This window comes from Tripterygium wilfordii, chromosome 1, assembly GCF_013401445.1.
Source record: "Tripterygium wilfordii isolate XIE 37 chromosome 1, ASM1340144v1, whole genome shotgun sequence".
NCBI lineage: Eukaryota > Viridiplantae > Streptophyta > Magnoliopsida > Celastrales > Celastraceae > Tripterygium > Tripterygium wilfordii.
In genome coordinates this window covers 1,978,054-1,993,114 of record NC_052232.1, presented here as the reverse complement: position 1 = coordinate 1,993,114, position 15,061 = coordinate 1,978,054, and the positions used below count along the sequence as shown (strand labels likewise).

Genomic DNA, 15,061 nt, shown 5'->3' with positions numbered 1-15,061 from the left:
TTATACACCAAATTAATTGGCCTAAACATGGAGCTGGGAACTGTAAAAAGACACTCATTGGTAATCGGTGGTTTGGCAATTTTTTGCTGTGTAAAGCCTGTGATCGACAGAGGAACTTTTTTTTTTCTTCATTATGCAATATAAGTTTGTCCTTTAAACATGGGTTTAAACTCGTGACATCAAGTCCGTGCGCACAGAAATTTTTCACATGATAAATTGAGACAGATGTCAACATGTGACCACACAGATATCGAACCCAAGATATTCCTTATTACAAGTTTTCAGTGGCGGCCCTAGGGTGGGGCGACATGGACTGACGCCCCAGACCCCCAAATTTTTATAAAAAATATTAATTTTATAATAGTCCCAACACAAAAAATAAACTTAAAAACAATAATTCTCAACATATTTTAACTAAAAAACCAATAAATAATAAATTTCGATAACACATTATCGAGTGCGGTGCTTACTTATGGATCAGGTTATTGGGCCTACACTATGGTTAAGCCCATTACAAGGTCTAGATGAGCCATTCCTGGATTGAAATTGACTGAGCCCAAGGCCTGCCCCAGGTCCACCTCTCGAGCCAAACATAAAGATCGGGAGCCCAAGATGAGACTTCGGCCCGTTTTAAACCCAGTCCATAACTATCGCTTCAAGAAAAAACTGAAACATGCACTCCATGTGTTTTGATTAATGGCTTCAATCAGTACCACCATTACCAGACAGACCTTGAAGCTGAAGATTAAGAAACTCTATTTGCATCTCCAACTCAAACCTCTTTTCCCTCTCATGGTCCAGCTCCATCTTCAACCTCTCGATCACCTGCATCAGCTGGTCTTCTCTGCTAATTATGACCTCCCCTCCAAACATACCAATCACAATATCCACTTCCTGCCTTTGCTCATCCAAACTCTTCTTCAATGCCATCAATCCCTCCACCATTGTCTCTCTGTCAACAACACCACCGTCACCTCGGTCTCCACTCCCTCCATCCACTTGGCTCTCCTCCTCAGATTGGTTTGGGAAACTCAGATTTGACTCTCCTGACCCACCTCCTGATTCACTTTGGTTTTCTTGAATGATGGTTTCACCCCCAAATTCGACCGGTTTGACTACAAATTCCTCTTCACACTCCACACCACTGCGACCGCCAGATAGAGTGCCCTCCTCAACAGCTTGGCAAGGTGAACTCAAACTTGACTCGTCTGATCCACCCGCCAATTCGCTTCCCCTGTCTTGAATGATCGATTCTCCACCAAATCGGACCCGTTTAGAAACAGAGTCATCTAATTTGGAATCGGCATCATCAGTCTCCATTGTTATGAATACCGGCTCCAGCTGAAAACAGTCTCCATCGAAATTCCACCCACTAATTCTTCTCTGTTTCACAATCGGACCCTCTGACTCCACCTCTTCTCCATCGTTATGAATTTCATTCTTGTTTCCGTCACTTACGATCTTGCTCTTCTTGAACCTCTCTTCAACACTGGGCAACCCATTCAACACATTCTTCACCAGAAGATCAGATCCCTTGCAATTCTTGAAGAAAGAATGCTTCAATAGTTTCTCCGCAGACGGTCTCTTGGACGGATCTTGATCGAGACACGAACCCACCATGTCCTTAAAAGCTTTCGAGAACTTCTTGTGCTTATAATCCAAGTGTTTCGCATAGTCAGAGAACCGGAACCTCTTCGTAATCTTCATAATTAAAGACTTCGAAAGAGGAAGATGAGACAGAGGAGGACGACCATGAGCCAATTCTAACGCCGTGATACCAAAAGACCAAATATCCGCTTTGACCCCGTACCCGTTATGCGAGTGAATAACTTCCGGCGCCATCCAATACGGTGTACCCGCCACGTCGGTGAGCTTCAACGACGGTGAACAACCCGAACTCGAACCCGGACTGGAATAATTAGGCTCGTAAATCGATGCGGACACTCCGAAATCCGCGAGTTTCACGGACCCGTTTGAGTCCACGAGAATGTTACCCGCCTTGACGTCTCGATGCAAGTGTCCTTGATTGTGAAGATACGACAATGCGTTCAGCGTTTCTTTAAGAACAACCGCAATGCATTGCTCTGACAAACCATTAGGGAAAGAAGAAGAGATTATCGACTGTACAGAACCAGCGGACATAAAAGGCATAACCACCCAGAGACGGCGATCAACGGTGAAAGAACAGTGTGCGTTAAGGACGTTAGGGTGCGAGAGAAGCGACATCGTCTTGATTTCACGCCGAATGTCGTCGAAACCGGCACGGGATTGATCAAGATCGATGGCCTTGATTGCGACCACATCACGGTGATGATGATAATGATCATGAGTTGAATCAATGGAGAGACATTGTGCTTTGTAGACGGTGGCGCTTACTCCTACTCCAATCTCGTCGAGGAGCCTGTATGACGCGGAGTCGGGTAGGTATTGAGGCTTCATGAAGTCAGACATTGTTAGAGGAGGGAATGGGCTTGGGGTTTTTGTTGAAGAAAAGTAGGGTTTTAGGCAGTTATCCTGTGAGGATTTAAAAGGGGAAGACAGTTAATAACAGTGGTGATGCATGTGAATTACAGGTTCTCTTTCTTAAATTCTGTGTGGATTTGTAAGGAAGTTTATTGTATTGGATAGGCTGAGCCCACAGAATAGTGAATACGGCCCAATGAATGTCTGGTGGAAGTCCATCACTAAAAATATTGATGGGAAAAGACTATGGCCCAACTCTAATTGAAGACCTGTCCAAGTACTGAATAGACAGAAAGAGGCGTTGGTGGTGGTGGAAGGTCGGAGTATGTTCGTGATGATGTGACCTTCAGTTTAGGTTAGATATCAACGGGCGGCCAACAGTAAGGAGAGAGGAGAGAAATGTAGTTGTTGTGGAAGGAAGAAGACAAGGGTAAGAAAGTAATTAGTATACTAGTGATAAGTATACTAGTGATACCTTAGAGGGATAAAATTTCTTCAACCCTAACTTTAAAAAACAATTTAGATTATCTTCAACCCTAGCTTTGAGAGAGATTGGGGTTAAAACCTGGACTTGATGCAGTTCAGCCTCCGAGGAAAGAGAGTGGCTGTAGAGAAAGAAGTAGAACTCCATGCCTTCAGAAAAGATAACACATGACATATGACAAACCACACACATAGACTCCAGACATATATGCAATATATACAAAGTTAAAAGAGAAGCTTTTCAAAAAAAAATTTCGAACTTCCATAGAGGCAAGGGCATTGCAGAATGGAGAGTAAGGCCGCCAGTGGTGGCAGCACGATGGTCACAAGTCAGGGAAATCCCGTCCTAGAGATCAGAATAGAGAATCCGTTTAATCTGAAAGTGGCTTAGGTCTTCACTGGCTTTGGCATAAACTGTGGTGTTGGCATTGGTGTTGGTCGTCATGGTTATGGTTGCAAATAGAGACTGAGAAACGAAAGAAGGAGATGGTCGATTAAGAAGGGTTGAGAAGGAGATGATGGTGGAAAGAGAAGAAAGAGAGAATGTAGAGGGAAACGGTAGGGTCAAAAGAAGGTGTATATAGGCGAAGGTTTTTTGTGTTTTTTGGGGTTTACTTAATGGAAGTTCGGATGCAAATAAGATTCATCCAACTCTAATGCCCGACCTTAGACTCTTTCGCAATCGCTTGGAAGCCATCACATTTTTTTAATGACATGCCAAACATTTTTTTTCAACATAACCCAACTCACAGCACCATAATTTTGGAACTCACAACATAGCAACTCAAAACACAACACACTCCCAAATAGAATATAAAATTCACCACCCCTCCAACAAAAAATATATGCCAATGTTATAAGCTATATTTTTTTTCAGGCACGATGTTCCACAACTTTCCATGAGACATTCTTTGACATAGGCATTCCAGACTGTCTTAAGCCATTTAACCTGGTTTACAAGTTCCTCCAAACCGGAAATAGCATCCTCTACTGTTTCGCAAGACATGGAATTTATGGAACTCCCTCCATCATCTTTCAAATCAGAACTGTCTTTCAAGGTGCCAGTACCAGTGGTTTCATTGCATGCATCTCGAACATGTGAACTTGAAATGTTATCTGAGCAACTGGCCCTTTCAAGTTCATTGTCTGCCTTGTCAAATCTTGAAGTCGTCCCCGGCATGGATTTCTCCCCAGTTGCAGTAACACTCAAAAATCGTTTTTCTTGTTAGTTTCGGCTTGCACGCAGGCAATGAGCTCTCTGAAGCATCAGAACATGGAGAAACACTTTTCTCAAGGGATGCTCCAGCTGCTTCCTGACCGCCCTCCTCACTTCACCCACAACATCAACCATCAAATTTGCAGCATTCTCTATATCAACAAATAAACCCCATGTCAAAATTGTAGGACAAACTGAGAATTTTAAAGAACAAGAACTGAAAAAAATGCAGAGGGAAAAAAAAAAAAAAAAACTAGCTGTAGCCTTTATGAGAACAGAATAACAAGCATAGCTTCAACATTAAGAGCTCAAAGATCATATCAGCTAAGACTGAACATTTCTCTATGAAGCTGGTTACAAAGCAACCTCAAACACCCGAAAAGGGGCTGGTTATGCACAAAACAACTGCCATTAACCAATATTTTTCTCGCCTTAAAAAAACAATAGTTTTCTCATGCTCGAGCATTGTTTTCATGGCACTTTAGATATTTATAAGAGTGGACAAGAAAGAACTGTTTAACAAGGTGAGTAGAGGCCAACTAATCAGTAGTAATTAAAAATAAAAAAAAAATAAAAAACATGCACTCAAGAACTCCATCCGGCTTGAATCGTCCATTCAATATTTTATCCCAAAAGTACAAAAAGAACCAAGCAACCAATATATGACTAGAGTAAGATGTCATTAGTTATGTGCCCATGCAGTGGTATGTAAAGTTCTAAAAAAAAAAGTATGAGAAATTGAAAAGAGGAAGAGACTCTAAGAGTGCATTTGGATTGAGGAATTTTGGGGGGGGGGTGTGGGGGGGAAGAGAAAGGAAGAATCTATGAGATTAGTCAAGAATGTAGATTCTCACAGGATGAATGGTGACAGAGAATTCATGTCATGGATTCCCATTAATTCCTCAAATGAATTTATGTGGAGAACCCCAACCTTATTTTGGATAAAAGATTCGATGACGATGATGGCATTCAGTGCCTACATCTTATAACAAACACAACCCAAACGAACACTACAATGACCACTACAGCTTAACTCAAACAAGTAAATTAAATTCAAAACTATAAGCAACAGCAGAAGAGAAAGGAAGAATAATGACCAAGAGAAAGTGCAAATGAAGAATAGTGTATCCGCAATCAAATTTTTATTAGACAGCAGTTAAGAAACAAAGAGACATCTTTCCATGTCAAGAGTCTTGCCTTTGGAAATCCGATGAGTTGGGAGAAACGAAAAAATACAATGCCAAGAAGACTACAATATAACTTCACAGGTATATATTAATGGCACAAATTTTCGCAGTTCGCTCACCTGGATCAACTGGCCTGATTAATCGAGTACAATAATGACGACGTTCATTCCCCTATTACCAGTGAGGTGGCAAACATATCAGTGGCACTAGGGCAAAGAGACGCATCAACACATCAAGAGTATCTAAATATGAGGGACAAAAGAAACAGCTAAAAGGAACAAGAAAGAGGTTGCATCATAATCTATGTAAGGACTGATAGTTAACTGCCATGGGGGATCTTTATACTTTGAATAAGACAAGGGGTGGGTTCCAATCACGATGGGAGCTAATCATTCTCTGGGTTGCACCCACATGGTGCTTTAAAGAATATTTAGCAATTCAAAAAATAATGATTGGAAGTTTGGAAACTGTAACTCAACAATCAAAGAGTTCATTCATGCTCTGAAAAATATATCATGAAGTCATAATCTCAAAGTATTACTATTACATAAGAATAAGAAGCTACCATAGGAAGAGGAACTGTCCAACCCTGTTCTGGAGACCATTCTAATGATGGGCGTAAATCCTTGGATGATACTTCATAAGATAACCCTTCACCATAAGGAGGCGGCAGCAATTGAATCTATGGAAACAATAGATTTTAGAAGTGTGAGAAATAAGTTTATTGCTCCTTAACATATACTGATTGGAAGAAGTGAGCACCAAAACTACTCACTTTTTTCATACTGAATTCTTTCAACTCTAGGTTTACAGTACACATTCAAACCCCACAAAGTCAACTTATATAAAGTCCTCAAAAACCCTTGAGGCACTTTTCTTAAATAGACATACCCTAACCGAACATCTTATATGTAAATGAAATTAATAAAGAAGCAAGTTTTGTTGAAATACAGAAAACATATATGTTGAAGCATCTATTCCACATTACTGTGATCAAAAAAATTTCTAACAGGATCAAAGAGGAGACTAACCCTTCAAAAGGTTTTGAATACACCCATGTACCACAGGGATAAATCAATGCAGACCTCATTCAACCTTTCTTCCATTGCAAGAAATAAATCACCCACGAAAATTTTTCAAAGGAAAACTGAGAAAGATTTAAAACAATTTTCCAACTCTTTTTTTTGTTCTTTGTGAATTGCAGCAGAGAAGATGAAGGTAACATAAAGGTCAAGAAAAAGTAAACTCAAAGGCCAAAAAAGGTAGATGCTGAAAGCTGATTTGAGCCATATCTCACTATGTGTGGTCTATTTTTGGTTAGTATTAAGCCTTATTCCTACATTTTCGTTTTAATGTCAGACACTTTCTGGTCTTATCATCTTAAGGTTCTCCATAATTTTGTCAAATATAAGTATTTTGACAATCATAGATTTGCAAGATCAGGTAATCCAAGAAACTATTTAGTTGGTCTATTAGTCAGATTTAGTCTTTATTCTGGTTTAACGTTTGGTCAAAACAGCAATATATTAATTTCCTATCGAGAACCCATATCTTAGTCTCTTGGAGAATTAGGATTGCTAAGTGTTTTAAATAGTGATATACATGTAATTAGCTTAGGGGCAGTATTGTAATCTTACCTCTATTATTCATTCATGAAATATAAGAAAAGAGGATCCCTAATTGAAGCAATGCCGCACCAATACTCTTCTTACTACTGTACACAGTATCACCTCTGTATTCTACACTAAGAAATTCATTATTTGGGTGTAATCTTGTTCTGAAATAGATATCAATCCTTGGGTTTAATGTCCAAAAAATCTAAATTCACTTCCTGGAATTGTTATCTTTTTGGGCAATACTACAAAATTTTCAATCAATGTGAAGTATCAACCATATTGGAATATGATTTACACACATCAGAACTAAAATTTCCAACTTTCAAAGCCCAAACCAACCTTACCCTGGTCTCCTAACATCAAAGAAAAAAAATTTGAAGTCGTTTTCCTTGAATCAGTATTCACAATGAAAATAACAGCCCCAAAATCTCCAATATTCCCTTCTTATCCCATCCCAATATTTGCGCAATCGCTAAACCAATACAAACTGCAATAGAAGCATCGTAAGCCCTTAAAAACACCAACTCAAGTCATTGAAAATGCAACTCAACTTGAATGGAAAGGTCAGAAATCAAAACCAAGTATTAACAAAGAAAATTTTAGACTGCCAACCACGAAGCCATTATAATCTGTTTTGTTCCCAGAAAATCATCTAACGGTAGGGGAAAAAAAGTATTTTGCCAAAAAAGGTTTTTTTTCTCAAGAAAACATAAATTTTCTGTTGTTTGAATTCTATATATTCCATAAACATATAACATATATATAGATACGAGGCAAAACATGAACTGTAGCACAGACTAAGAGTATCAAACACGCAAGGCAGAAAAATGATTCTACTTGGCAAAACAAACAAAAGTCATTTGCCACCCTAAAGAGGAGTTTTCCTGTCAACTAAGTGGAATATTTTCTCTCACCAAAGGTTTTTAGGTTTAACCCAAAATGAAATTTGCTAAGCTATCTTTCATTAAAAAAAATGGAGACTAAATAGGAAAGATGGTTCCATATTTGTAAGTTTCAGAACACCGACATGAATGCATGTTTTGTCCACAAATAAAAGAGAGAGAAAGGGGGAGAAAAAAATGTCAATACTTTCTGAGAGAAAAAATAATTGGTTCCGGACATACATTAGTGTTGAATGAGATTCAGAACAGGCACTTCAACAAAAACCAGTCAAATTTCAAAACAACCACCGAACAAGCATTCATGGTTTCAACTAATTTATCTGATTTTGATGAATATCACCTCCTGGAGCAATCACTAATGAACTCCAAGTCAACTCAGGTTTTCTTCTCTCACTTTTTTGGTTCAAACAATATATACGTTTTGAATCATAGACAAAGTCTATTTTAAGACCTAAGAACCTGTTAAAAATCTAATGGCTTGTTACAGATATAGTGATATACATTATTCAACATACATGACGCAACCTGCGAACCTTGTGTGTGCTCGGGCAAAGGCCAAGCAGAAATATAACCAAATTTTGAGATATATAACCAAGAATCATATGAAAATGACATAGAATATTCAAACAGCTAAAATCTACTTCTAATTAAACTCCATGGGTTGTAATCAACGAAACAAAAAATAATGGTTCTCATAATATTGGTTGCACCATACAAAAGGCGTTTCCCCACCGACAGTAAATGCATAGATCAGTTCTTTGCCAGTACAGACATTTCAATAAAAGGGGAATTTCCAGGAAAAATGGTTAAGATAATATCAACAACTTGAACCCTAGAAACATGTCCTGACGAATGCTAATAAAAGCAACTGGCAACTGCACATAAGTAAAATTAACAGCATAAAACTTGGACAAAATCACAAAAATGCTATCACCCAGACCAAATTACCCACGAGACATTGACCAGAAACAAATTCAAATCAGCAATCCGAACAACATGAGCACATAAGAAGATAAGCAAAAATGTCTTACCCGAAACTTCTCAAGACCCAAGATTTCAGTAATTCTTCCAAAAGCAACCATCAGAAAACCAATCCACTGGATCCCCTACCTTCCAAATATCATTGACAATGACTACCACTTCTGAGATTGTACTGATGTCAGGTATCAGACTTTCTTGATAAACAGGAGGAAAGCGAGGGCATGCCATTAACTGCCTTTTCGCTTCTAACTTACTACCAGAAGATGGTTGCTTTTGATATAACTTTGTCCATCGTACTTCTGCATAGGAAAATGTGAAACTACACTTGTGGAATCAAATTTTAACCACTAACAGGAGCATAATTGAATATCTTTTCTGGTAATTGCACTTATAAGAAGAGATTGAGGTTGGGGTTGGGGGTGGGGTGGGTAGGAAGAATCTGCAAGTATGTCAGAGTTCAGATAAGGATATAAGGGTAAATAGACAAATATTTCAGCTGCCTCCATTCAGCAGTTGCACTGGATTTTAGGAATGGGGTAAGAAGTCCGAAGTTTCCATGCCAGAGCACTATTAAATTTCGGATTGAGATGTATTAACATATAGTAAAATACAACACAAAAACAAAGATTTAAGTCAGATGACGTACTCTCATCTGGAAAGTCACAATATTCCAAGTCAATACCCAGCCCATTTTTCCTCCGGTGAATATCCCTTACCTGATAGAATACACTGAGATTAGTTATGGGATAGAATACACTAAGATTAGTTATGGACTATCTTCAAAGAAACAAAAAAAAAGAATTAAAGCAAAGAAAAATATTTCAATCTAATGTAAGAAACAAAACCTTTTGAAGAGAACCCCTTACTTGAGAAGGAAAATTGATATATAGAAAGAAACCAAGGGGTGCAGACCGTGTATCATTTGTAAAAAGAACAACTACAGTATTTAAATCATGCATTACAGCACGTGCATACTGTTAACATACTAAAGGGCATAATTACTTAGGTTTTTGTCCGAATTTTTTCCAGCTAATATCTTACACATTAGCAAGAGTAATGAAAAAAAAATTAAAAATAACAAGGAGCTCTTGGCCTAGTGGTAGCCTGCTCCTTAAGACTTGAACATTGCCCAGGTTTGAGTCTCATCTCAAGCCAATAGTGATAATAATGAACATGACATCCAAAAAAAGAGTAACGAATGCATGGTACCACAAGAGGAGGCGATTAAAAGTGGGCATCGGAGAAAAGTTCAAGACAGGCCACAAAAAGAAAACATTGCCCATAAGACTCAATAAAAACATTTTTGCATTTTCCACCTGATGACTAATGCTTATCAGTTATCACGTATCTCAGTCAACAAAGAAATGTCACCAACCAAAATCCATCAAAAGATGGCTTCTCTGTCGGATCCTAACTTTTTAGCCACCCTTCCCCATAATATGTCTTACTGGACTAAAGGAATATAAAGAAAATCAAGGGTCGTCATATTTACATTGAGGATTTTTCTTTCGTAGCTCTTGAAGATTCTGATCTATGCAATCCCCGATTATGGATATACCCACTTGCTGTGATGTTGAAATATGAAGGAACAAGAAGTAGACATTATGGAGATTGAAGAAGGGGCATGAATTGGGAAGACTTAACATTTGGAACAAGTATAGACAATGGAACAATGAATCATTCTTGCATCCTACTTTTGAGTCATGATACACACTACCATTGCTATTTATAGGACAAAACTCTCTTGCACATAACTGAAAGGTTTAAATTCCACGGTGCCAACACCATATCTGTTTGTGCCATAATGCTTGCTAGTGGCAAAGATTAGATTGAAAAAATTTATCTATTACTACTAGAGCAAACTTCTTTCCATCTAAGAATATGTTCCATGTAACATTAGTGTTTTATTTTTTGAGAAGGGTAACATTAAATAAGGTTTTAACAAGGTCACAAAGGTTTGAAGTGAAATGGATTGGGATAAAATAAAATTCTGACCATTAATGGGGGCTGTAGCAGCGTCATTCTAAGAAAACAACATGAGGCGCATATATAAACCATAGGTTCCAGCATGTTTTGATCTCTGCGCCTTAATTTGACCCACTGATCACTACAAGAAGTAATTCTAGTAAATACCTTGCAGCGGAACCACGCACCACGATAACCTGATAGAAAAGATCTCGACTCTACAAGTTGGCCCACATCAAACGGAACGTTGTTCTTGTCCTTAGTGTCCATCAACAAGTGATTTGCTCCCGCATAGAATTTACAGGCTTCAGACTTCAGAGCAACTTCAAGCAAAGAAAAAAAATAAAAATTATTTGAACCAAAACTCAAGCAACAGTGAAAGTATGTCAAATATCATAATATCCAAAATTGAATAAACAAGTTCTTTCCTAATCGTAAGTCAAAGCTTCATCAGTTAGATTATGGACAATTGGGCAAAGCAGCCCTTAAAACTACAAACATACAAAATGTAGCAGCCAAAAACAAATTTGAAATCAGATCTCAAAACCTATACATCAAATAAAGCTAGCAACACCACCACCACCATAACTAAATCAAAGAGCATGTTAGGATTATATCCCACATCGGTTGTTGAGGGGCTTGGTGTCTTGCTTATAAGCTTGCCCAAGCCTTCAAACACTTGTCAAGCCTTTTCCAAATGGAAGGGGCTTGGAACTGCCACGGCCCAATGGGCCGAGATGGTGGGGAGGCTTGGCTTGGGTTTGTGCCGTGCTGGGATTTTCTACATGGTATCGGAGCAGGTGTGCGCTCGTCCCCGATAAAAAGTCCACTCGTTGGGCCTTGGGCTTTGATACCCAATCCACGAGTGCGGGGGAGTGTTAGGATTATATCCCACATCGGTTGTTGAGGGGCTTGGTGTCTTGCTTATAAGCTTACCCAAGCCTTCAAACCTTTGTCCCTCCTTTTCCTTATGGAGGGGCTGGGAACTGCCACGGCCGAGATGGTGGGGAGGCTGGGCTTGGGTTTGTGCCATCGTGGGATTTTCTCCTTATGGAGGGGCTGGGAACTGCCACGGCCCAAAGGGCCGAGATGGTGGGGAGGCTGGGCTTGGGTTTGTGCCATCGTGGGATTTTCTACAGAGCACACCCAATATCAATGAGAATGCTTTACGGATTTTCGAGTGGGTGGAAAGCAGTTTTCTAGACTACACAGTCTCGAATGCGTCGTATGAGAGCGCCCACATATAAGCAAGAAACAGCAAATCAAACTAACTCTATGATGCGTGCAATTATTTAGACAATAAAAATAATGGAAGAAAGTGAAGCTTGGGGAGAGGGAAGAGGAGGAGTAAGAAAAAGTTGCAGACAGAAAATGCTTACGCGAGTTACGGCTGCTTCAAAAATCCTTCCCGAGTTGGACCTACTTCGAGACTTGAAATTCCTTCAGTTCTTCCTCTCTTTCTTTTCTTGTTCTCTGTTTCTTCGTCGTTTTCTCCAGTTTCAATCTCATAATTTCACCAATTTTTCGACATTTTAGGCTGCATTTCGTGCACGTATAGGATAGGAGTATAATTTTGACCTCAATAAGTTAATCAATTGTTTGAAAAAAAATATGAATTAGGCTTGCATAGTTTTTTATACCGGAAATGACCTCCAATCATATGATGATTAAGAACACGTGGCAATGACGGATCCACAATTTGTCATGATCAACCAATCTTCAACTGACATGTGACAAGGTTGGTCAGGTTATCTGCCCAGGACCTTGAGGTACAAGATTCTATTCTCACCAAGGGGTTTGGGATTTGGGTAGTTTTCCATCCGCAGTGGTGGTCTTCATGCCCCTCGGGCATGGCTTAGTGTGTGTATGGAAATCAGTGCTAACTAGCATGAAATCCATAATACAGACATACAATTGTTGGAAATCATGTGTGTCTCAAGATTGATGTGCAAAAGGCTATAATTAGGGATATTCTGGTTTAATTTTTTTAATTTTGATTTAAAATAATTTATTGAACAAAAATCGAATTTGTAGTTGGATAAGTGTAGAAGAAGTTGGAGTTTGTTAGGTGTACATTCCTGAATTCTCTCAAACACATTTTTAAGATCTGTACGGCAACGGATGACTTGAAACACGATCGTCCTGCACTTTGAGAAATAAAGAGTCTTCCCACGTTCAGCTAGTAAGAAGAAATTTTACTAATGATGCCTTGTGTTCCCTCTACTCTTGGCCTGTTGAATATGCTCTTCATATTATTAGAGACTGCTATAAAGCTCGGGATCTTTGGCATGTTGTCAGGGTTCCAGGTCAATTGGTGAATTCTTTCTTGATATTAATTCATGGTTGTTGGCTAATCTTAAGTCCAACATTGCCCGGTCTAGAAGCATTTCTTGGAGTAGTCTTTTTATTTTCATATGTCGGTTCCAGAGCCGGCTCCTTGGGGAGGCCGGACAGGCAGTTGCCTAGGGCCTCACTTTTTATTAAGTTGTATAGCTTTTTAGGTGTTTACAAACAATATATAGTGTACTTACAAATTGATATAAGAAAAAAATATCTTAATATATTGCTATTTAAGAAAACAAACTCATTAGCCCAAACACAAAATGACACGCCATCACATATAAAAATTAAAAAGTGTAATTTCTTGACCTAGAACTATGATTGCCGTGTAACAAATCAAATCCGAACCGTACAAGTGAGGCCCCTCCCCCATAAGTTATTTGATTTAGCGTTATTTGGTTTCATTTGATGTAATAAATTTATAAGTTTGAGTTGCTTAATTTATTGGATATTGATGATAATTTATGTGTATTCAAGAACTAATTATATTGCATTTTGGATTTATTAGATATGTTGGATTTCAGATTATAAAAAAATTATTTTAGGAGATGAGGGCTTCATTTTCTTAACTTGTCTAGGGCCTCCAAAATGCTAGAGACGGCTCTGGTTGGTTCTTGTGTTTTTCTTTTCCAAAGGGAAATTAATTTTATTACATGTGAATTGATACATTAGCATCCTCAGCTATTAAATTGAAAAGCCATGAAGGCTCAAAGAACTCCCAAACAAAAGAACCCCGAGCCCGAGAAACAAAAGATACAAGAGCACTACTGAGATGGCGGTCGTTAGCCATTCCTATTCAATTTTAAGAACAATGCCTACAAATCGGGAAGGTGGAGAGAGACACATGTTCCCAATATTCCCACATCGACCGTGAAGAAAGAGCACAACCTAGGATGTTCACCATGATGACTACTACCAAGAGTTTATTGCGGTTATGAAGCACTTTGGCTTAACAACTTTAACGGTAAGCAAGATGATAATTCCCCAAGATTTCTCACGTTTGCACATGTCAAGAACGTGCCTAGGGAACAAGAGTTAAAGAGTGTCATGGTCACCATAAAGAGTATAAAAGGAGTAAGAAGAAAAGTCTACAACCACCACGCGTCAAACACAGACTCCACATCTTCAAATCTTCATTGCTTACTTAGGCAATGACTCCGATCACTTATCTTTTCAGTTAGCATGGTTCCGACCAACTTGTTTCTAGCTTAGCCTTTACTATTCAAGCGTCCGTGGCTATGTTTCTAATTTAGCTTCTAAAATACGCCCAATATGTTCAGGATGTATTCTCATTCAATGAAATTCCTGATGCATTATAGTAATGTATTGTTTTTCATTTTGTTTCCATAGGAGTTATTTCACTTCAGTGGTAGTCTCCTATGTCCCTGCTTTTTTCCTACATGTCACTTTTTCGCATTTTATGTCCTTTTTCCGGAAGACAACAGCAAACCAATGGCCTTGTGTTCTCAATCTGCGTACAACTTGTTTGGTTAAGAGGTCAGATTTGGTGCACCCCCTAATCAAAAATCTTTAAACTGATAACAAATCCTGACACACCTAAACATACACTATTTATAACTCAGACACTCATATTCCCAACTATCGGAAACGTTACATTTCCTTTCTAGTGTAGAAGATATCGAATAGTATAATTCTTATACAATACAATGTTTGGTTTATTGTTAAACACAACGATAGTGTAAAATATGTGGTAATATGTCTGAACTACCCCAACTAAAACAATTACTATGTTTTAATCATTTTACTCTTATTAGTTTTTGTTATGAAAATTTTAAAATTAAAAATGTTTGATTTTTGCATCTAAGGTGTTTTTGTGGCTCGAGTGTTTTTAAGAGTACAAACAATATATAAAGTGGCAAGTGGTTATGATTTTTTTTAATATTATAT

At 38.5% G+C, this 15,061-nt stretch overlaps 1 protein-coding gene and 1 pseudogene across 1 annotated transcript; both read right to left on the bottom strand.

Annotated features, from left to right (window-relative positions):
* Window positions 1-471: 471 nt before the first annotated feature.
* LOC120003334 (serine/threonine-protein kinase BLUS1) lies at window positions 472-2,439 on the bottom strand. Its single transcript, XM_038852287.1, has one exon. The coding sequence runs from the start codon at window positions 2,437-2,439 to the stop codon at window positions 703-705; it is 1,737 nt and encodes a 578-aa protein (XP_038708215.1). The 3' UTR covers window positions 472-702.
* A 1,284-nt stretch (window positions 2,440-3,723) lies between these two features.
* On the bottom strand, window positions 3,724-12,358 carry LOC119995676 (annotated as a pseudogene).
* Window positions 12,359-15,061: the final 2,703 nt, after the last annotated feature.

What these genes read in the sequence shown, in the direction of transcription:
- LOC120003334 (XM_038852287.1), bottom strand. Translation starts at nt 2,439, where the DNA reads ATGAAGCCTCAATACCTACCCGACTCCGCGTCATACAGGCTCCTCGAC.